The sequence below is a fragment of the Alosa pseudoharengus genome, unplaced genomic scaffold (genome assembly GCF_046254945.1).
Source record: "Alosa pseudoharengus isolate Yale_2024_CS ecotype anadromous, Long Island Sound unplaced genomic scaffold, YU_APseudo_1.1 YU_APseudo_1.1_scf_9, whole genome shotgun sequence".
In the NCBI taxonomy this organism is placed as follows: Eukaryota; Metazoa; Chordata; class Actinopteri; order Clupeiformes; family Clupeidae; genus Alosa; species Alosa pseudoharengus.
The window spans coordinates 16,092,177-16,116,424 of NW_027468881.1; the positions used below are offsets into that span (position 1 = coordinate 16,092,177).

At 46.5% G+C, this 24,248-nt stretch overlaps 1 protein-coding gene across 4 annotated transcripts in view; it reads right to left on the reverse strand.

Annotated features, from left to right (window-relative positions):
• Window positions 1-24,248, reverse strand: part of LOC143114123 (nuclear receptor coactivator 3-like) — a 68,872-nt gene that overhangs the window by 18,142 nt on the left and 26,482 nt on the right. For 2 of the 4 annotated variants that reach the window (XM_076275591.1, XM_076275593.1), the window contains exons 2-6: window positions 21,928-22,023; window positions 7,568-7,672; window positions 7,305-7,465; window positions 4,177-4,277; window positions 3,235-3,409 (exon numbers count right to left, since the gene is read on the reverse strand). In XM_076275591.1, coding sequence (XP_076131706.1) covers window positions 3,235-3,409; window positions 4,177-4,277; window positions 7,305-7,465; window positions 7,568-7,653 — 523 coding nt within the window. In that variant the 5' untranslated portion in view covers window positions 7,654-7,672; window positions 21,928-22,023. Of the gene's footprint in view, window positions 1-3,234; window positions 3,410-4,176; window positions 4,278-7,304; window positions 7,466-7,567; window positions 7,673-10,295; window positions 10,333-21,869; window positions 22,024-24,248 lie in introns of those variants that run through there. The other 2 variants (XM_076275592.1, XM_076275594.1) reach the window with 2 other exon arrangements.

The following is a 24,248-nucleotide window of genomic DNA, read 5'->3' on the forward strand; positions in this document are numbered from 1 at the left end:
TTAGCCACCACTAGTAGTCTTCACACTTCAACATAACCAACATTTACCCAAGGCAAATCACTGGCCTGTTTTATTGATATTGACTTGAGCTATACTGATGCATCACTTAAAACAGGCCTGGAGGGGCCAATGCCTCAGGCTACTCATTGCCTCCATCTGTCCGGAGATCCACCGCAGCCCAGAGTGGACGGCTTATTAGTCAGCATCAGCTCCTGGGGTGAGAACCTCACATCCACACATCCTCGTCGCAAACACAAACGAACACCGAACATACTGGACACACTTTTATCCTGTTACCCAACACACGGCGGGGTGGGAGGCAGAGGGGAGGGGGCTGTAGATGTAGGGGAGGAAGGAAGGAGAGAGAAGAGGAGGAAGAGAGGAGGATGGAACTAAGAGATGAGAGATTAAGGTCCGTAAGAAAAAGAGAGAGGGAGGAAGATGGATAAATATGAGAGAGAGGGAGAAAGAGAGGGGGAGAATGTGAAGGAAGATAAACCGAGGATGTTTTTTTTTTTTTTTTTTAAAGGCGAGACTGGGAAACGAGGAGTCAATGACACATGTTGGAGGTGGGGGGGGGGTCTGCTGAGGAGTTAATCACACAGCTGCCAAGACCCAGCAAACAAATTCATAATTAATGAGATTTATAAATAGCCACAGCAATGTGTGCGCACACACACACACACACACGCTTCCTGTTGGAGGACCAAAGCACGTCAAGCTAAACACACAAATCAGACACATCATGCACACAAACACACACACACACTCAGAGGCTCCCTGTTGGAGGACCAAAGCACATCAAGCTAAACACACACACAAAACAGACACATCACATACACACACAGGCAAACCTCATCAGCACAAATAAAATAAGCTCAAAGGGGCTTTGACACACTGTGCAGCAGTGCAATGAATCATATCCATACACACGCACAGGCAAAAAATAATAAGCAAAACAGAGCCATACTATGAATGCAAATGCAGACACTCACACGACACACACAGACTACACCTGCACACACTCACTTCCACCTGCAAGCTAGTGGCCCGCAAGGCACAACTACTCTCATAACACTGCTATATTACTTACTAAATTGTTTAATTTTTTTCATTAAATTTTTTTTTTTCTTCACATGTTGTCTGGTTTCCGCCACCAAGCTTTCACTGCGCTATGCTGTGTCAAACAAGGCTGTGCCAAGCAAAGCTGAAATGTCCTCATCTAGAAAGACTTTTCAAGTCACGCTGACCTATGTAGAGTCCAGGCTCAGAGGCAGTAACACCCTTAAGCTTGCTGGTTCCACCCTGCATAAGCTACTGATGACCTTGAGCATCTAAAGGCAGGTGGACTGGACATTACCTGTCACATATGAATATTACAACCAACATGTTGTGTGCTTACTAATCGTCAAGCTGAATTCAACTTCACACATACCTAGGCTACAGACCACATCCACACGGGCAACTCTAAAAACTATTGTACACACTCAATCACTCAATCACACACACACTTCCACTCATGCTTCTCTCTCTCTCTCTCTCTCACACACACACACACACACACACGGAGAGCTGTATCACTGACAGGGTAGTGGCACAGAGCTAAGAGGAGGGGAGGAACCTGCTGCATAATTCAGGAGGATCAGGCAGGCACGTCGTTTCCATCTGACTGAGGAGGGGCCTGAATAAAAACACAGCAATTGTTTCCGCACTTGTCTGGACCGCTTTGAGTGACGCACCGCTCCACTCCACTACAGCTCGTTTGTGTGTTTGTACACAACACATGTCAGTGTGTGTGTGTGTGTGTGTGTGTGTGTGAATACAGAGTATAGAGTGCATTTCTGAGAAATGACAGTGTATTTGTGTGTGTGTCAATGTCTATGCCAAGACAGGGTGCATTTGTGTGGAATGACAGCATGTCTTTGTGTGTATGTGTGCATATGAAGACAGGGTGCATGTGTGTGAAGTAACAGGGTGGGGTTTGTGTGTGTGAAAGAGAGAGAGAGGAAGAGGGAGAGGGAGAGAGGGAGGGAGAGAGAGAGAGAGAGAGAGAGAGAGAGAGAGAGAGAGAGAGAGAGAGAGAGAGAGAGAGAGAGAGAGAGAGAGAGAGAGAGAGAGTGAGTGAGAGTGAGAGTGAGAGTGTGTGTGTGTGTGTGTGTGTGTGTGTGTGTGTGTGTGTGTGTGTGTGTGTGAGAGTGTGTTGTTTGTGTGTAGTGAGGATGCTAGTAATGCCATGCACGAGGGTGACGAAAGGCACGCGAGGGGAGAAAGGAAAAATAGAACTGACAGTGTGAGTTTCTTTGTTTTGTTTGTTTTAAAAAACCTTTAATACTTAAAGCGCAGTAGGAAAACTTTCAACAAAAAAAAGAAAAAAAAAAATATTAAAGCAACTTGAAACAAACAAGGTTTCTCTTATCACACCTCTCCCTGCCGTGAAAAACTGTTTCTCATCTCTCCCCTCCTCCCTTCATCTCCGATGCCTAACTGTGAACTGCAGTCCTCATGACAGGCAGCACCGAAGTCACACTTCGTATTCCCACAGCTCAGCTCCGCGGCCGTGAGGAGACGCTGCAATTCCCAGCACAGGCCACAACGCCTCCTCGCTACTCTAGGAGGTGGATCCTGTGAAGGGCTCAGAGGATAAGAGAGCGGTTCGCCATCCGTAACCCAAAACAACAGTGAACCCGAGGGTTTGGACAAAGACCCACACCAGGCACTAGCTTCATGGTTCACTAGCGTCTTCTGCGATAAGAGCTCACAACGTGGAGTACTACTCCAGTCCTACTCACACCAGCTTGTCTTTTTCTCAGGGTTTAATCCTGATTGGAGCACCACTACACACAAAGCATTAGCTTCAAAATGAGTGTGTCCTAAGAAGCAAGAATAAGAATGAAGAGGTAAGAATGAGGAGTACTAGTCCAACACTCGATCAAGCTGTTCTTTTGCAAAACCAGCTGAATAAAAGTGTGAGCAGAGGTGTTGCTTCTTATTTGTCTGCCCAGGATTGAAGCAAAGAGAGGAAGAGTTGTACTTGTCACAATCTGGGCTCAACCAGGCCTGACTGTGTGCAGTCTCTGTCCAAGTGGGAGCTCTGTAAGGTTAATCACCATTCTAGCTTGTGTATGTTTCTGTGTGTGTGTGTGTGTGTGTGTGTGTGTGTGTGTGTGTGTGTGTGTGTGTGTGTGTGTGTGTGTGTGTGTGTGTGTGTGTGTGTGTGTGTGTACACACACTCACCGCTGGCCTTGGGCAGATTCTTGTGGAAGTCCTCTCGGTCCTCCTCATGTAGGATGTTGTAGACGCTGGTGTTGATCAGCTCCTCCTGTTTGTACTGCAGGTACTGGGTCACGTTGTCCGACACAAACACGATGCTGCCCTCGCGGTTCACCACAAACAGGAAGCCATCCAGGGCCTGCAGCAGAGGATCGTGGGTAGAAAAAAGGGGCACTCAGAAACAGTGGAAGAAATGTGCAGATAAATTCAAGACATCATAAAGACACGACATCAACTCAAGCTAAAGAGAAGGAACCCATGGCAGTTCATGAATGCAAAGAAGATTCTCAGGACACACATACACTGATATAAAATATATCCTCACTATACTGCTGCTTAGAAACAGTCCAACCAGCAAAATGAATACTTGCATTCAGAAACATCTAGCGATGGAGGAAGTTGCACAGAAGCGCAGACGCCCAAGACTAACAGGGAGCCACAGGCGGAGAGAGAGAGAGAGAGAGAGAGAGAGAGAGAGAGAGAGAGAGAGAGAGAGAGCAGTGGGGAGATACTTCAATTAAAGGACAGAAAGATTAAGAGGAAGGGGTAAGCAGGGAGAGATGGAGATTAACCCGAAACAGATGGGAGGTGTTAAGACAAGAATGAAGAGGAAAGAGAGGGAGGGACAAAAAGAGTGGTGAGAGAGAGAGGCACACAAAAGAGAGAGAGATAGACAAAGAAAGAAAGAGGGAGAGAGAGGGAGAGGAAGAGAGAGAGAAGAAAAGTCGTCCAGTGCTCTCTGATTAGCACACAATGCACATGCTGTGTCATGGCGACTCGCGTTCTCCGGTGCCCGATCCGTGCCCACAGCCGTCTGCACTTTGCATTCTCCATTCATCAGCACATACCATGTGGGCAGGCAGAGGACAGAGAGCCACGAACTTTCACCTTTGACCCCGTGCTTACCTGTAGGAGGAGCGGCCCCAGGTGGTCCTTGTCGATGACGCCCTGTCCGGTTGAGGAGACATCGGCTTTCTGGACGTCGTCATCATTAGAAGAAGCTTTTCCTACGAAAAAGGGACAAAAGAGGAGTCACCAACCCATCAACTGCATACATACATACATACACACATACATACATACACATACATACACACATATATACACACACAAGCTGAGACCATGCCGTAGAGTATCTGCACATGTGTAACATGTTTCTCAACAAACATCACTTAGAGCATGAAGCCTCCCATCTTAAAAGCACTGAACCTCTTCTTCTCAGGCTTCGTCCTGGCAGACAGAGCAGCATCTGATGTGAAATAAAATCCTTAATTCCCCCGTCCCTGCCCCACCTGGGGGACTAGGTTTGGACGTGTGTGAGAGAGAGAGTGTGTGTGTGTGTGTGTGTGTGTTTGTGAGTGTGTGTGAGTTTCTCCAGATGTTCCTGGACACTATAATATCCTTAAGGCTTCCTTCATGTCTCGATTTGGCTAAAAGGAAGACACAGGGCTATTTATCAAAACACAACACATAAACAGAATCACACACACACACACACACACACACAGACAGACACACACACACACACACACACAGTTAAATGTGTGTGTAGCACTACCTGCAAGTTTCCTTCCATTCCGATCGTGCTCTCAGTTCAGCAGTAATAAAGACCAACAGGGGGCAGTGTAACTCAAATATCTCATCCAGAGAAACCAACAAGAGTCGCCAGAAAGTTACAGCTTCACAGGATTCACTTTAACTCAAGTAAGCCAAGAGTTAAGACAGGGAGGGTTTACATCGAAGGTACACTATGTGCTCGTCTTCTGCTTTTAAATTCAAACGGAAAAAAAGGGAGAGTGGTGCTTAAAGGGAGAAAAAGGGTGAGAGGAGAAGAGGGGGAGTGAGAAAGCGAGGGAGAGATAGGGAGGAAGAAAGAGAGGGAGGCCGGAGTCGTTCTGTTAGGGGCGAGTTGGGGGGGGGGGGGGGGGGATGATTCCATTTGATGAGATCCCATGAGAAAGAGGCTAGCGATGCGCTAACACTGCTAAGCCACCGCATCACACCACTACCTCTCCGCCTCTCCGAGGACCAGGGGCTCTCACAACGCTCCGTCAGCTAGCGGCACGCTACGCTGCTAGCACACGCCGCACCGTGCCACGCCGCGCTCACGGTGACAGAAGGCGGCTGTTCCTCCTCCAGTCGACTCTTAAATAAAAATGAGCCAGGCGGGTGGGAGACAGAGGGGGGAAACAAAGGCTGGAGGTGAGAGGGAGAGAAAGAGAGGGACAGACAGGTGTGAGAGGAGAGTGAGAAAAAAAGATGTGTGTGTGTGTGTGTGTGTGTGAGAGAGACAGAGTGAGACAGATAGGAAAAGAAGGAGGGAGGGCGAAAGAATGAGGAGGAGAGGGTGAGAAAGGGAGAGAGGGAGAAACAGACCGTGTGCCACTTCATTATTCACTTCCTGTAACTATGGCAACCTGTCTCCACAGAGTCAGAGGCAGCTGTACCCTCTTCCCCTTCCTCTCGAGATGGCTGAGATTCGGAGATCTGTCACCCAGACGCTTCCTCCGCCTCCTGCTCCCACCTCCCCCCTCCGTTTCACAACCTGAGCCTCCCCTCCTCCCCTCCATCCTCCCTCCCTCCCTCCCCTTCTCTCTCTCTCTCTCTCTCTCTCTCTCTCTAACAGACGGTTCCCTGTCATCATCTGAGCCAGCTATCCATCACCTGCACCCCCTTCTCTTAAAGCACAGTCACATGGCATAATGTGGGGGGAACTGAGACCATTAAGTCACATTACTGGAGATCCCTGACGATGGGCATGGAGGGGTCCTCTCTCTAACAAACCATATGCAACCATACACACACACAGAGAGCGAGCTGCAAACAATAGACTAATTATGGGATGATGGCGGTGTTAATTAATGCTCTGTCCATGCACCTGCCTCCACTGAGGCACATCTGCACGAGCTTGCCAGCTGACCCCACAGCTGCATTTTTGAGGAGGCCGGCACAGGCTGAGAGGATTCGACCAATCGGGTGACGGAACTGTCTTGTCTGTCACAACAAGACAGGGCAGTGTTGACCAACCCCTGAAGCACACTGTTCCTGTTCCTCTTACACTAGCATCTCATCACTGAAGAAAGAGTTCACCCACACATACACACTGTAGGTGTCCAGACAGGGACTGCTTCTTAATAAGCCATTATCGCATGCTGACCACTGCAATAAGGAGCATCAGTGCTGACTTGAAATTGTGACCATCCCGTTTGCATGGACACATGCAGGATTCGGATAAGGAGAGGGAAGGTCCACGTCAAACAGCTCTGCCAGAAATAATCTTCTCCCCCTTGAGGATATGACTCAACTCTGCTTCATCAGATGACATGCCATACGCCCTCTTCACATAAAAAAAACACTAAAACTTTGAGTGCCATTAATGTCACTTTAAATATCAACGCAGGGGCGAGACAGTGTTGACAGTGATATCGTGGCCCAAAGTTGTCAGTTTTAGCCTGGCAGCTTAGCTAAGAGAGAAATCAGAGTGAAGATGCTCGTACCATCAGGGTCATGCTAGGTGCAATAAAAATACAAATACAACCAAAACACAAACAGATGTGTAGTTTTAGAAAAGTAGTTTTAGGGAGATTAAGATTGTTGAGTATGAGAGATCACTGAATTTTGTCTGTCCATCCATCCCTTTATCCATCTAGTACTCTATCTACTTCTATCTGTTTAGGAATCCATCCATCAATCTTCCAGCAAACAGCCTGCATCTCGTTCTTGTTCTCTACTAACTCCACTAAGTCATGTTTACCTTTTTTTCTACTAACTCCACTAAGTCATGTTTACCTTTTTTTCTACAAATTCCACTAAGTCATGTTTACCTTTTTTTCTACAAACTCCACTAAGTCATGTTTACCTTGTTCTCTACTAACTCCACTAAGTCATGTTTACCTTTTTTTCTACAAACTCCACTAAGTCATGTTTACCTTGTTCTTTATTAACTCCACTAAGTCATGTTTACCTTGTTCTCTACTAACTCCACTAAGTCTTGTTTACCTTGTTCTCTACTAACTCCTGTAAGTCCTGTTTACCTTGCTCCTTGATCTGGCGGATCTGCCGCACCGTTTCCTTGAGGATGGCACACTTGTCTGGCTTCACGTTGAAGCTGTCGATGTCGCTTAGGTTGGCCGAGATCAGCTCAGCCAGCTCCTCAATGTACTTACTCTCCTGCTCTCGACGCCTCTTGTCACACCTGTAAAGGAGAAAGGTACAGGTCAGACTGTTGGGAAAGAAAGAAAGAAAGAAAGAAAGAAAGAAAGAAAAAATAGAGATAGATTTCAAGGCCCAAACTTACCCCAACCCAGGTGTGTCACACGTGGACAGCTTGCGTTTTCGGTCAGAGCACAGAGGCTCCAAGGAGTTCTCTCCTAGACTGCTCATCTTGTATACATATCAGCACCTGAGGAGAGAGGAAGACAGAGAGGGTGGTTTGTAAATCAATAAAAAAACACAATAAACAAAACAAAAATATAAAACACATATAAAAACACAATACGTTTAAATCCCAACTCCATATCCATGGTCAAAGTGGCAGATTCCGAGGAATGCTGGAGAGCGTCAGGTAAAATGCAATGAGTGCAGCTAGGACCGGTGTTCAAGGCTGAAACACGACTAATAGTGGTTGCAGCAATATTGCTGTTTCTTAACATGTTCGTCCAAAGCACGTACGTGCGTGCACACGGACTCACACACCCACACACGTTTATTCAGAGCTATATTCTCCTTCAGTGACTCGGCTGGAGAGCAGGACCTCCTCTTTTCACTGCGGAGCAAAGGCCAATAGTACTAGGGTTAATAGCAACTGAGCTCACTCCATACACTCACACCCCCTCTCAGCTTCTCCCACACTTCACAGATACAACATGTAAGCATACCGGTACTCAGTAATGACGTTTGTTCATTGGTACTTCAGTTTCTTCCAGTGAACAGTAAACTATTCTTTGTCATTTAGTTGGCATGATTCACTTACTTTTGCAATAGTGACATTCTTCCATTCCTACAGATTTTTGTCAGGGGTAGAGATTTTCAGAATCTTAATGCATTGCAGTTACTTATTTCCTTTCCTCATACGACAATGCATACGGTGTATGTACACACTGACAACATGTCGAAACTTTCTGCTGAGAGTCTGAAAGAATACGAACGGCAATTGGATAGAGATCATTTGCCCAGTGAACAGTGAATGAGGAGAGGAAATGCAGTGCAGTGGTTTGTTATGGGTCACTTGAAGTTACTAGTCCTTTAACAGAGGGTTACATGACAACATATACTGTCTGTATCAAATGGTTTATTCTCCTTTACCACCCATTGCTCATCCAATTCCAGTCTATATATATATATATATATATATATATATATATATTCACTACTACGGTCTTCATCAACACCATTGTTTAACACCACCCCCTGTGTCTTCTCCAGATCCATTGTTTAACACTGCACCACACGCATGGACACAAAGGCATACATCACATCCGCCCCCCCCCCCCCCTCGCCCCACTTTTTCCAGATTCTCTTTTCTCCTTCACAGTGTCTACCCATCCTCTGTCTCATGGCCTCTCTCTCTCTCTCTCTCTCTCTCTCTAGTCCTCCATCTTCCAATCATTCTCTCCACACCCTTCCATACCCCTCCTCTGGGCTCTGGGCTGGGCACAGGAAGCAGTGAGCATGCTCAGTGATGGATTACACACCTCTCTAAAAGAGAGAGAGAAATAAAGAAAGAAAAGAAATAAAGAAAGAAAGTGAGAGCTGCTCAGCAACAGGCTCTATTACACACACCAGGATGCCACACACACACACACACACACACACACACACACACAGGCCAAGTCCAGGAAGTGGAGCTGGGGAGGAGGTCGTCTGATTGGCTGATTGGTTGGAGGCATTTCTTTTTTCACAACAGTGGCTGATGCAAGGCAGTGGCAAAAAGAGGAATGAAAAAGACTGACAGACACATAGAGGGAAACAGTCATGAGAAGAAGGGAGCAAAGGAAAAAAAGAAAAAGCAGAGAGGTGTCTAATAGATTGGGGAGAGGAAAGGGATGGAGAGAATACCAGACACAAAGAACGGAAGTCAGAGGGTCTGTCTATTCATCTTCCACATAAAGAGTCCCTACAATCAAATGGCTGATGGGCCTTTTGTGAAGGTGCAGATTTTTTTGTGTCTCCATCTTCACACCATGACTTCATGTGGACGGTCCACTCCCATAATCATTAACTTGCGATGAAGGAACAAAACAGCCCTGGACAGGAGAGGCAGCACACTGTGGGCCTGTTCCTGGACGTGCACACGGCTTGACTGAGTCATCCATAGGCCTGACCATAGTAGATCATTCACACATCGCCCGGCGTTGCCTTGCGCAACAGCCACAGCAACGGGGGATAGAAGGCTGCCGTGGGACGCAAAGGTGATTCACGACCTGTGGAATTCTTCAGTCAGTTCCGATGTTCCTCACCGAGCATGAACTCAAACTAAAGCTCCATGCACACAGCATTCGAGCCAATCAGGAGAGGAGATCAACATGATATTTCTCTGTTGCACTTTAGGTGTCACGGTGCCGATACAATGACTGTATCCTTGAAGAAGTAAGCGAGTTTGATGTGCCTTTCCAAGCCCTGTCAAAACTGGACTACTGCTTCTGGGTAACACAGGAACGCTGGGTGATCAGGTAGCTCATCAGCAGTGCAGACCTACTACCGTTAGAGGCGGAGGCGATCTGAAGAGAGACAGTCTAGTGTGGCAACAGTCACATACTCCAACATGAATCCAACAGGGAGCGAAAAGGCAGAGCATTAAAATATCTGCCGTCTAGACAGCAAATGTCTAATTAGCGTGCTTAAATTAGATCGCCTGTATCTGGCGTTGGATGAGTTTGGAGCCAGAGAAACAGTCTGAAGTCTGAAGCCCGACCCCCCCCCCCCCCCCCAAAAAAAAAAAAAGAATTTCTCTAACAATCTCTAGGGGTTTTAACTGTTGGAAAAAAGAAATAGATAAATAAATTAAGACGGGGGAAAAAAACTACCTTCACTAAGCTTTTGTTAGTGTCTGTTATTATCGTGTCTGTGTTACTGCCATGCTGGTCCTGGTTTAAGCCTCGAGGATGCCTCAAGGGGTCTATAGGGGAATCCAGCTCCCAAACGTCTGCTGCATGGGGGGAAAAAAGTACAGGGTAACTTATTTTAACTATCCTTGTTCACACATCGAATTCCCCTCTATTATCTTAGCCATAACAGCCCCGAGCAACCCGTCACAAATCACCCAGACATAAAGGCCACCAAAACAAACTTCAAGGCTAATACTCCCCAATAATAACCCTTAACGTCGCCACACACAAATAGCATCCAGGGAACAGCGTTCGCCCAAATATGGGCAATTAACAGGACTTTTAATCTACTCGGCCTTCCGCGGACAGATGTACTCGGCAACATCAAATGGAGGCTGTTCGGAGAGGGGGGGGGGGGTTGGGGTGGTACGGATCGCGTTACAAGTAATTTGCTTTAAAATGCCGTTGAGACCCGATTCTCCCAATTAAATGAAGTGTGGCGCTTCAAGGGGAGCAAATTGAATCCCCTCGGCGGTGGATTGGTGGTGCGCGGCTGCCGATGTTGACTCGTTTGACGGCGTGTCACCAATGACATTGGCCTTAATTGAAAAGTACAGGCCCTCGTGTATGAATAATACACCGGGAAAAGACTTTGGCAGTGGGGGTGGTGGTGGGGGACTACGAGAGAGATGAGCTCCCAGGCGGCAAAAGGAGAGAAAGAAGATAACCGTAGAGAGCAGCACTGATCACTCTCTTTTCCCATTCTGTTGTTCTCCGGCTCTATCTGCCTCTCCCTTGCCCATCTCCCCAGCTCTCCGCAGCACCCTGCAGCTCTTGTCAGAGAAAATAATACTGAAGTAGTAGAAAAAAAAAACCCAGCAAGGTGAAAAGTTTGGAGAGTTGAGAAAAAGACAGAAAGGCTTGGCCAGAAAAAAAAAAGAAAGAAGAAAAAGAAAGTTTCTGTGCCGACTACAGGGTGGACAAAATTCCCTTTAGCCTCTCCACAAAGAGCCGAGTTCTAATTGCAGGGCGACAGAAAGAGTCTGAGAGAGAGAGAGAGAGAGAGAGAGAGAGAGAGAGAGCGAGTCTGCCCAGGAGAATAGCTTATTATGTGCCCACTGAATCCCCCAGGGAAATGGGTCACCCCTAGTCTGGTGCAGACAGGCGCTTTTTCCCCCCCGCTGAGCAGAAGTCAATTACATGCCACGGGCAGACTGGCATGGTGGGGCTGGGGCGCGGCCAGAGGACTTCAGGGTGGCAGGTTGCTCCATCAGAGTCTCGTGAACTGAGACGCTACCTGATAATGACAACTTCACCGAAAAAGGTCCAAAATGATCATCGAACGACTACTTCCACATGATAGAGAGGCTCTCATCTAAAGTAGGTTTCTGAAATCTTTCTAGATTTCGAGGACTGCAGTAGACATCTAGAGACAATAGACATCTTACTTCAACTTGAAACTAGTTCACTTCTTCTCCACTGAAGAGCTGGTCAACGTTCAGACAACACTTCAACTAGAGGTGTACGCTAAACACCGCAGCACACACACACACACACACACACCACAGCACACACACCACAACATCACACACACACGCTTACACTCCACGTGTCTCTCAACAACACCCTTAGCACCTGTGCTTCTCTTCCCCTGAAGTAATCAAGGACACAGGTGAGAACGGCCTGTCAATCAAAAGGAGCGAACAGACTGAGACAGAGGAGCGAGTGCTGACAGGGAGTGGGAGAGAAAGAGTGTGTGTTATGGCAAAGAGAGAGAAAGAGAGAGAGAGAGAGAGAGAGGAGAGAGAGGAGAGAGAAAGAAAGATAGAGGGAAAGAGGGAAGTGAAAAGAGGGAGAGAAAGATGAAGGTGGTGTGATTTAAAAGTAAATGAATGACAGAGGCTGACGAAAAGGAAAGCACATATGAACACAGGATGGAGAGCATGAGTCATAGCAGGTGATAGAGAGAGAGACAGAGATAGAATATATATGAGAAGGAGAAGTGGAAGCGCACATGAGAAATGGAGAGAGAGAGAGAGAGAGAGAGAGAAAGTGGGAGTGGCTGCAGGCCAGCCAGGCAGGCGTCGTCGTGCTATATCAGCACAGCGCTGAAGGCTGCTGCATGGCTCCAGCACTGCCTATCTGCTCCCTCACACACACACACACACGGCTGTAGCATTCCTCCTCACACTCACAGAGCTCAGGAATGAGGTCGGGACACAAGCGTGCTAATCAAACACACACACACACACACACACACACAGTAAACACACATGGACACACACATGCACACACACCAATCACACCTGAAAGCTGAGAGAAAAGCTCCATTGACCCTCAAAGGAGAAGTAAAGTGAAATGGAAGTGAAACCCTCTGTCCTCCTCCTTGTGTGAAGGTGAAAACAGAAGATGAGCCGGTCTGTCGGTCTGTCTCTGTGTCCGACTTTCTGTCTGACTGATCATTAGACAATGCCGGGTCCCCCAGGCCCGAGGAGTCTCCCTGGGCAATCTCTCAATGTCATTTTCCTACCCCTCACCCCTCCCTAACTTGCCTCAATCTATCTCGCTCACTATCCTTCTCTCTCTCTCTCTCTCTTTTCCCCCCCATCATGGGCCATCTTTGTGTACTGTAATACCCTTGTTTTCCAACCCTGGCCTTGTCCCCTCCACATCTTGGCCTTCAGTGGAATCACAGGGGAGTGTGTGTGTGTGTATGTAAAGTGTCATCAAGTGTGTTCACAAGCTTGTGTGTGTGTGTGTGCGTCCACATAGCAAGGTCATGTCTCCATTGCTCCGGCGACACTCCAGAAAACACATCTATGTGTAATTACCAAACAAATCCCCCCCTCTGCCTCAGGATCTACAGCGCTTCCATGCAGTATTAGACACACACACACACACACACACACACACACGTCGGCAAAAACACAGCTTGAAAGAGCTAGCAGCACGTGCAAAGCCCAGCCCTTGACAGACAGCAGACATTAAGCAGGGAGCATGTGTGCTAGCTAACCTAATTAGCATCATTATTACAAAGGAAGGTCTATTTCCTGGAGAGACGCAAGGACGATCAAAGCAGCTTGAAATGCAAAACGTAGGACTGCGACACACTCTTCAGATTGACAGCATCACTGACTACCATGTAGCCACACAGACACACACACGCACACAGACACACACACTAGTGTGGATTCAATGACATCTAGAATACACAATCAAATAGATACTTGATGAGAGGAAATCAGAGGAAGGAGGATACGGTCTTTAGGTGCACTTGGTGGAGAATGCACTGTTGAGTGTGAGTGTGTGTGTGTGTGTGTGTGTGTTTGTGTGTGTGTGTGTGTCGGGGGGTTAACATCGTGCGTTACGGTTGGAGGGGGTGCAGAGAAGCTGTCGGTGGCACTGATGCACTGGAGGCTCCGAGGGAAGCTTTCGATGTGTGGCAGCCAGCTTGGGGCTCAGTAGAGTGTGTGTGGGTGTATGTAGCGCTTGTGTGTGTTTGTGTGTGTGTGTGTGTGTGTGTGGAGGGGGTAAATGTACACGGAGCTTGTTTACGGAGAAAATGAGCATGAATGATTTAGGGACGGCGGAGGAGGATGGTGCCCAAATCAGCCGTGCTCTCATGACTAATGATGTTTGTGTGTTTGAGATCCATTAGGCAGCTGTTTACAAGCGTGAAGCCCGCCTGTCAGCAGAGAGAGGGAGGGAGAGAGAGAGAGAGAGAGAGGAAAGAGAGAGAGATATGGAGAGAAGAGGGTGAGAGAGAAAGAAGGTGGAGAGGGAAGGGACAGAGTGAGGGGAAGAGACAGGGATAGAAAGAGAGAAAGGTAGAGGGGAGTGACAGGGGAGACGGGGGAAAAAGACAGATGGAGAGGAGGAGGAGGGACATGTGGAGAGGGAGAGAGAGCAGGACAATGGATGGAGAGAGAGAGATAAAGGTAAAGAGAGAAAGAGAGAGCGAGAAAGACACAGAATGTGTGAGAATCGTGCACACTGTTTCTCCATCCTTTTTAACACAGGACATCTTTCTCTTTTTCCCCCCACAGCACATCTCTCTCTACCTCTCTCTCTTGTCCATGTTTGATGTGCTCCAGGTATCGCCCTCCTCCTCTGCGTCTGCACTCCTTTTACTCCTCCTCCTCCTAGCTCCCTCCTTCATCACTACCCTCTCATTCTCATTCCTTTCCACACTTTCTCCTCCATCCCTCTGGTGCTCTTTCCCTCTCGCTCTCTCCCTCCCTCCCTCCATCCCTCTCGACTTGTTCTGGCTCTCCTAGAATTTATGGTAGTGGTCTATTTCTCTTTCTTTTTCCTGCTCTCTCTCTCTCTTTCCCTCTCTCTACTTACCACTCTGTTTCAGTCCACTCTTTTTCAAACACTCTTTCATGCTTTCACTCATGCCACATCATCTGCCTTTCTACCTTTCTCTCCCTCTTTTTCCCTCTCGCTCTCTCTTTCCCTCTGCTGAATCATCACATTATTTCATCTTAATCAGACACTCTGGACAGGCAGCTGTGATTGAGGCATAGGGACATGTGATCCTAAAAGATGGCGATTAACGGTAAATGTGTTTGAGTACATACATGAGCTGGCTAGTTTAATGATCGGTTGTGTTAAAACACGATCGTAGTGTCCTGATTACCACTTTCTGCACCCCTGTGTGTACATCCATGTGAGTGTAAGGGGTGAGTGTGAGTATGTGTGTGCCATGCGTGAGTGTTTATCTAACCCACTCCACTCATAGCGCACACGAACACACACAGACACACACACACACAGACACACACACACAGACACACACACACACACACACACTTGCCCCCTCACTGTGTAGCAGATCCTGTTGTGCAGAAACCAAGGGAATGTCACATGGAGCAAAGTCCTCTCTCTCTCTCTCTCTGTGTGTGTGTGTTTGTGTGTGTGTGGGTGCATGTGTCAGTGAGCAGTCACATGAGCGTGTGTGTACTTTGAGACACCAAAAACAAATCTCTCTTTTTTGCTGGGTGGGGGAGGACCGGGTGAGTTGGGAAATGTGATCAAGCATGCACACACACACAAGGTTACTGAAATTGAGGAGAGAGAGAGTGTGTGTGTGTGTGTGTGTGTGTGTGTGTGTGTGTGTGTGTGTGTGTGTGTGTGTGTGTGTGTGTGTGTGTGTGTGTGTGTGTGTGTGTGTGTGTGTGTGTGTGTGTTTAAACAAAAGGATAGGTAACACCTAATCCACACACAACCCTGGCACGCCGCACACCCTGGAGAGGCAGAAAAACAAACAGCAAGTCGCTCTCACACTTTCTCCTTTCATCCAAAACTCTCCCTCTCTCCCTCCTTCCCCTCTCCTCTCCTCTCCAAAAAGTGAGCAACATCAGTCCAGGTATGAACAGCAGCAACAAAAAAGCAACTAGAGGACAAACAAGGCGAGGAAAAAAAATGAACAAAAAAGCCGCCCACGGTGACCTGACTCACACAACACCAATGCTGCTGTGAAACAAACACCAGAGGCCTAGTAATTGGTTGCTATTTACACTCATACACAGTGGCAGAACAACAGCAGACAAACAGATCACCCACCAGTTCCCCTCAGCCAAACCATGGAAAAGAAAGCTTTAGGAGTCAAATGTTTATGAGCAGTCTTACTGCGGGCGGCCGGGTACAGCAATAGATCAGCATTTAATGGAAAGCATTATTTAGAAATTACACTGCAGAAGGAGTGAATGAGAGAGAGTGTATTTGCATTTAATAAATCATAGAAAGAGATGTGGAAAACAGCAGCACTTTCTCTTAAGAGAGAGCATGCAACAACACAAACCTTACAGAAACGTATACAAATACAAACAAACAAACAAACAAACAAACAAACAAACAAACAAACAAACAAACAAACAAACAAACAAACAAACAAACAAACAAACAAACAAACAAACAAACAAACAAACAAACAAACAAACAAACAAACAAACAAACAAGCACACAAACAAGCACACAAACAAACAAACAAACAAACAAACAAACAAACAAACAAACAAACAAACAAACAAACAAACAAACAAACAAACAAACAAACAAACACACACACACACACACACACACACACACACACACACACACACACACACACACACACACACACACACACACACACACACACACACACACACACACACACACACACACACACACACACACACACACACACACACACACACACACACACACGATTGGCTCAATCAATGAATGGCAGAGGGTTAGTTGCTTGCTTGGGTCAAATGTGTGGGGTCAATCAAAGGTCAAATCGCTCTGGGGCACAGCTCCACCATGTCTCTTGGCAATGGTCTTCGTGGCCAAGAGAGGCTAGACGAGGCACAGCACAGCGAGCTGATGAGGAGGGAGGACGGACGCCGAGCGATGGACGAGCTCTGATGACCCCCCCCCACACACACCCTACTGCCAGCCCTCTACCCTCCCCCCGGCTCACAGAGGCTTATTTTTGGGCACGTGTGTGGGCGGGGAAAACTCACCGTCTCCCTGTCGCCCGGGCGGCGGACGCCAGACGCCGGCCACACCACCCCTAAGCTCAGCTCATGGTGACACAGCAGCACAGAGAGAGAGAGAGAGAGAGAGAGAGAGAGAGAGAGAGAGAGGCAGACGGATGAGAGTGAAGGAGAGAGACAAATGGAGAGAGAGTGTGCAAGAGAGCAAGCCGAGAAAGAGAAACAGAGTTAAAGAAAGACAGACAGAAACAGGGAGTGGAGGAAAAAGAATAGGAGGGAGAGAGAGAGAGAGAGAGAGAGAGAGAGAGAGAGAGAGAGAGAGAGAGAGAGAGAGGGAGAGTGTCCGACAGAGACAGAGAAAGACATAAGGGGGTGGGGTGGGAGTGTGAGCTGCCATAATCCTTGTTTACTAAATATGGGCTAAGCCCCCCAGGGTCAGGGATAAACCTAATAGGCCCTCTGCTCCACTCGGGGAACAGCGAAACACACCAAGCCACTCAAAAAACACAGAGCTCCCTCACGTCCAACCGCCTCAGGTCAACACCAACACATGGACACTGCTGACCGCAAGGGTGATCAACTGTTATAAACCTATGGGTATCAGTTCAAGCCGGTTGTGACGCTCGCTAATTGTTAGCATCATAAAGTAATTAAAAGGTGGGTACGGGCGAGATCGTGGCCTCCATCTTGGATCGGTTTCTCCCGCGCTCCCCTCCCTCTCTCTTCGCCTCAGTGGGATCACTCGGCATGCTCGGAGCGTGCCGAAATCAGAGCATCATGGGAAAAACCAAAAGTCATCTGCAAGCGGAATGGCATGATGCAGCAGAGCTCCGCCCAACCACCCCCCACCCCCCTCTCACTCCCCCGCCCAATCCATCCTCCTCTTCCTCCTCTCCTCCTCCTCCGCGTCTCTAGGTTATTTACTCACAGGGGCTGTCACATCTCCAGACGGAGTGGGAGATAAATGCTTTGTTTCGGTGTCCCTGGCAGCATGAGCAGGGAGAATAATTTGATTTCACCCACCGCCCCCCCCCCCCCCCCCCACAGTCATCCGCGTGTCTCTCTCTCCACGTAATTCTCTTTCTTTACACTCGTTTCTCTCTCTCCATCTTTTTTCTCACTGTCTGTCTCCACCTCCCTCTCTTGGTACCTATTCTCTCTTTCACGCTCTTGCTTCTCTCCATCATCTGTGCATCAGTGTGTTCCTGCAGAATCATCCCCTCCTTACTTTTTCCTCACCATCTTTCTCTCTCTCTCTCTCTCTCTCTCTCCCCACCTTTCTCTATCAGACTCTCTTTGACTCTACCTGTCTCTCCACACCTAACTCTTTTCACTGCTCACCCGCAGTTTCCTCCTCTCCTCTCCTCTCCCTCCCTCCCTCCCTCCCTCTCACTCTCTCTCTCCCTCCCTCCTCCCTGCTACCTCTAACTCTACCCTGCTCATTCACTCCATCTGTCTACCTTTCTGCACTGCCCCCCCCCTCTCTCTTTCTCTTGATTGAGACTCAATTCAAGTGAGCTTTACTGGCATGCTATTGTTTTGCATTGCCAGAGCAGAATATTTCAACAAAAGGTGAACATACAGAATACAAAAATATGGCAAACACTGATTTATGCATCTGAGATGCTTCTCAGCGCGCCTCTGACAGCTCTCCTCTGCTACCAATCACAGGGTGCAGGGAACGGTCACTCGGCTGATGCTCTGTGGCACACACACACACACACACTCTCACTCATCCCATCTCTCTTCCTCTACCTCACCCTCTTAAATGATGTTGGCCACTAATATTTGTCTCCCTACAGACGTGTGTGAGGTAAACACAGCCGCGATGAAGGGTTTCACCATGGAGACGATAGCCTCGCATCCCTGATGGCTTCTAATAGCTCAGTGCTTGTCTCTGACTACTTCACACACACACACACACATATATATGCATATTAACATCTGTGTGGGAGGAATGCATTGTCTGTAAATGATTGAGGGGACAATTGAGTGGACACCGTCTTAACCAAGACAGCTGTATAATATTTTAGACTTCCGTGAGACACACTAACCTGAGCAGACATGAACACCCGACCATGGATGGATGACCATGTGAGAGAAGACAGGGTGTGCGGTGATGGCATATGAAAACAGTGTGTGTGTGTGTGTGTCAGGCTTGTGCACAATTCAGAATTGAATTGAGAATGACTCCTAAATTCCAATTCAATTCTTGAATTTGAATTGAATTTGAATTAAGGTCAAAAACAGGATGTAGAATTACAATTTGAATTTGAATTAAAGGAAGTAGAATTGAAATTCAATGAAATTCGAAGAAATTCATATACATAATTTAAGGGTAGTGTTTTACAATGAACCCTCACAGTATATGTCAGATATGATAGCATTAAACACACAACTTGTAACTTAAACAGTAACAAATTATATTTCCACATTGTAAAACATAATAGTTTTACTTACTTAAAATGTTATAGTAAGTAGAATTCAGGTTTTGTCTTTTGTTGAGATTACTTGCGTAAAATGAGTGTTACTTCATTTTGAGGTAGAAAAGTAAACAGTCAAGTAAACTATACTTGAATTGCTGAAGTTTGTGCTACACTGTAAAATTAGTTTATAATCTTAGTTAACCTGTTAAGAAAAGCATGCAAACTGATTGTCTATGCAATTCCCATTCCAGATTTGTCTGTAATGTCAAGTTGTGCAAACGAATGCTCACTTAGTGTAGTGCACTTACAGTACAGTACACAGAATTGCTATTTCAACTAACTTGGTCATTACAATTGCAAGTAAAGTATACTGTATGTTTATTTAACACAAAAGGTGTATTGAAGTTGTGCTAACTAATGTCACAGTTCAGCTAACTGATATGACAAAAATGCATTTCCAGAATACAGACCCGGCCTACATATTGTTTAAGGGATCACATATTAATCTTTCCTGAAATTCAATCTTAAATTACAATAACAAAGTGAAAGTGACACTAAAGGCTATATATAGTCAAGTCAAGTCAGTTTTATTTTTAAAGCGCATTTAACATGCACATAGTGCAACCCAAAGCGCTCGATATAGTGTTGTTGTTTAATTGATATGTGATTTATATTGATACATCACCCCATCAATGACTATCCAAAACAGACCAAACCTGTGAGTAGAACTAGTGCTGACAGTTATAGACAGGCACAGATCTGTAGCTGGAAACCATACATACAGGTACCCTGTCTCTGCTAAATTACTGAGGCTAAATGTGAGCTTGATTAAGATTTTTATGGGTGCTCTCCTTGCAAACTTATGTTGCTATTAGACATGGTGGTGTTAGTGGCTGTCCATTACATGCACTCTCCTCTCTGGTCAGGATATTAATATCAATCCCAATGCCTTCACAACATCATGGATACACTGAAATGCCAAAATCAGGCCTTTGAATGAAGTGGTAAAACAAAGTCCTGACTCACTGTGGACATCAGAGATTAGGGGGTTCCCTGAACCGCTGGACAAACCCAGGTGTGTGCCACATATTGGTGGTACACAGTGAGGTCTCCCCTTCATTGTGCAGTACTTTCAGAGAGTAGTAAAACAAAATACCAATGTAACATGTTGCTGAAGTTCTACCCACAACACTAGAGTGTTTTGGATAGTCATCCACATAAATTACACACCAACAGTATATATTTGTATATTTGTCACTGTCACTTGTAATTTAAGATTGAATTTCAGTAAGGATTAATATGTGATATCTTTACAAATATGTGGGCCAGGGCAGCGGCATTCTGGAAGTGCAGAATCAGTTAGCACACCTTGTGTTTACACAATATACTTTACTTGTAATGACCAAGTTAGGTTAAATAGGAATTCTCCTTAGTGTAAGTGTACTACACAAAGTAAGCATTTGTTTGCACAACTTGGAATTCCTATCCCAGATTAGTCTGTAATTTCAAGGCAATCGGTTTGCATGTTTTACAGGTTAAGTAAGGTTAACTAACTGACTAACTTCACAGTGTATCTAAACTTAAGCAATTCAAGTATAGTTTACTCGATTTAAATGATCATGTTCACTTAAATTACTCCTTTTAGCCAAGTTATCAAAAAGCAAAATCAACATAATCAACAAAAGACAAAAACTAAGTTATACTAACTAAACATTTTAAGTAAGAATAGCTATTCAATTTTACAATCCAAAGTAACTTTCCCAAAACTGAATGCATGTGAGATTCAACACATTCTTCCTGTTGTTTGACTGTGGAATTGCATTGAATTGCCATGAATTTAATTCCACTTCCTGTCATTCCAATTCCAATTCAAATTCAACTTCCTGTGGGGTGGAGCCAATTCAATTCAAATTCCAATTCGTGAATTGAATGGAGATACATTCTAAAATTCGGAATTTTGCACAAGCCTGGTGTGTGTGTGAGAGTGTGTGTGTGTGTGTGAGAGTGTGTGTGTGTGTGAGAGTGTGTGTGTGACATATTTACTAGTGATGGTTTAGTCGCCTGACTCTAATGCCCACCTCCACTGCAAACGTCAGCATGTGGCTGTGAGTGAACTAGGGTGGACATAGCAACTCTGAGATCTGACTCGTGTTTCCCAGAAGCGTTTTTGAGTGACCACAGTAGTAACTGTGGAGAGAGAGAGAGTTCAAAGGGATAGTCATGTACAGTAGTGGTACAGTACTGGTTATAGGCTACAGTAGTAGTTAAAGTATAGGAATGGGTCAGCCTCTGATTGGGATTCCAAGCTTCTTACCATTAGTGAGCCATGACCAGTATGGATGTATGCTAGTGGTATATGTGTGGGATTGCGGGGAGAGTGTGTGTGTGTGTGTGTGTGTGTGTGAGAAAGAGGTGTATGTAGAGAGGAGTGTGTGTGTGTGAGAGAAAGAGGTGTATGTAGAGAGGAGTGTGTGTGTGTGTGATCTTTCAATGACCCCCCCCCCCCTGTAGTCACTATCCAACCTGTGCAGACACAACTCCACAGCAGGCAGTAGAAAAGCAGGGATGTAAACACATCACACATGCATCTCTCACACACGCACACATTCTCTCTCTCTCACACCGACACACAGACTCACAGGTACGCTGTGCTGCCTGTTACCATGCCAACTGCCACCTTAGCCAATCAGCACACACCTCGTGACAGAGCAGAGAAAAGGTGCTCCGATTCCACCTCAGCAGAAGGCCCTGGTGGTGACGATCCTTACTGCTCCCGCGAGGGACTCTCAGCTTCTGTGGTTACACACACACACACACACACACACACACACACACACACACACACACACACACACACACACACAGGAAAAAAAGAGTGATAATAAGTACTTGAGTTTGACATGGAGTGTTCATTATCATCATATTATAACAGAGCAGCCAACAGTATTAATCAACAACTCCTTAATGACAGCACAGGAAGCAGTACTGCATGTTCATGATGAACAGGCAGCAAGAGCTGGAACAGCAGTGTCTGTGTGTGTGTGTGTGTGTGTGTGTGTGTGTGTGTGTGTGTGTGTGTGTGTGTGTGTGTGTGTGTGTGTGTGTGTGTGTGTGTGTGTGTGTGTGTGTGTGTGTGTGTGTGTGTGCATGGAAACTCATTCTGTGATTATTCACTGGTGTGTTGAGTGAGAGTCAGAGGAGCTGTCGGATCCTTCTTTCCAACTCTCAAAATGATTGGAAGTGCGAACTCCAATCAAAGCGGGGATTTAAAAATAAAACCGCTCTCTCACAACACTTCACCCCATCTCACATATACTCACAATCTCTAGTCACAAACATGGTACAACGGAGCGTAAAAAAACACCCTTCATGTATATACTAGAATATTTAGTAAACTGCAAATCGAACACAACACAGCTAATATTCATCCAAGTGCACTGGCAGTCAAATAAGTGTTGTTTGAGATGGAAACAGCCACTCTCTCTCTCTGAATCTCACTGGACTCTTCTCCAACCACACCATCATCTGTTCTCTGCGCTCCCCGACCTTGCGCAGGCCTGGCCGGGAGCACTTCAGACCATCGCACCTGCTCCGCAGCCAAGGGCATGGCTCTCTCTCTCTCACACACACACTCTCTCCCTCTCATTCGGTCTTTTTCGTCCCTCATTCTCTCTGGCCAAATAGAAGAGGATCAAGACCAGAGCACAAAAACCTGCACCACCTCTCTCTCTCTCTCTCTCTCTGCCTCTCCATCCTTCTCTGCACACTGGTCCTGTGCATCCCTAAGGCTGCTAGTGTGTGTGTGTGTGTGTGTGTGTGTGTGTGTGTGTGTGTGTGTGTGTGTGTGTGTGTGTGTGTGTGTTTGTTTTCTCATTACACTCTGGTTTTCATTACACTTTGGGATGAGGGAGGAATGTAGTGATGGCCAAGAGCCATTACAGAGAGAAAGAAAGAAAAACACAAAAGTGGAGAAAAACAGCAAGAGAGCGAGAAAAAGAAAGAGAGAGTGAGCGAATGGGTGAGCGAGAGAGAGAGTGAGACAGTGAGTGTGAGAGAAAGAAAGAGAGAGAGAGAGGAGAGAGAGGAGAGAGAGAGAGAGAGAGAGAGAGCACACAGACAGAGCTGGCGTGTTCCTATGGACCCGTGCTCTTGCAAATGAGAGCCAATAAGCAGCGTATGCACCACTGCTGATTCTAACACCAACCAAATGACCGATCTACAACAAGCAGCCACCATATCACTCCCACGTCCACACATCACTGAGAGAGATGTGTGTGGTGTCCCATTACTGAACTTGATCTGAAGGTTGTTACAGAGAACACCAAGGATCCAGAGTCCCTGTGGAAGACTGGCTAGATAAAGTGCCTAGCACATGTAGGGCCTGAAATGAGCAAACCTGGATCAGTCGCATCACAGAGCGATGGCCACCCAGTGATGGCCCGGTAGAGCTGCACTAAACAGACGTCAGAGGACACGTTGACCAATTCCACCTGTGACACTGGAAACTGTTTGACCTCTCAAGCGGTGTCCGCTCACTGACCAGGTTCTGGTTATCCACCCCTACAGCGCCATTTTGATTGTTTTGTTGAAATCGCCCCTCTTTCTCCTCTGGACAGCCCTTTAACATGTGACGATGGTATGGCTCACTCAGTGAGTCCAGCTGCTCCCCAGCACACCGCAGAGAAATCCAAATAGCCCCCACAACCCACCCTGCATGTACCCTGACCTCGCATTGAACTCCTGCGCCACAGATATTTCTGGGAAAAGACCTAAAGATAACAGGAAGTTGTGAGTGGCCAGCTTCCTGTTTGTGTTTCTCTGATCAGCCTGGTCTCACTTTCTCTTCTGTAAAAATTAGTTGTGTGTCTGTATTTGTGTCTGTGTATTTTTACAGTGTGTATATGCTGGAAGCAATGCTGGAAGTTTATCTTAATTTTATTTGTACAAATTCTCAAGATTTTTGATTAACGAGTCATCATGCAGCCAACTGTAGCTTTCCGAGTGGCCATTCTTGCTGC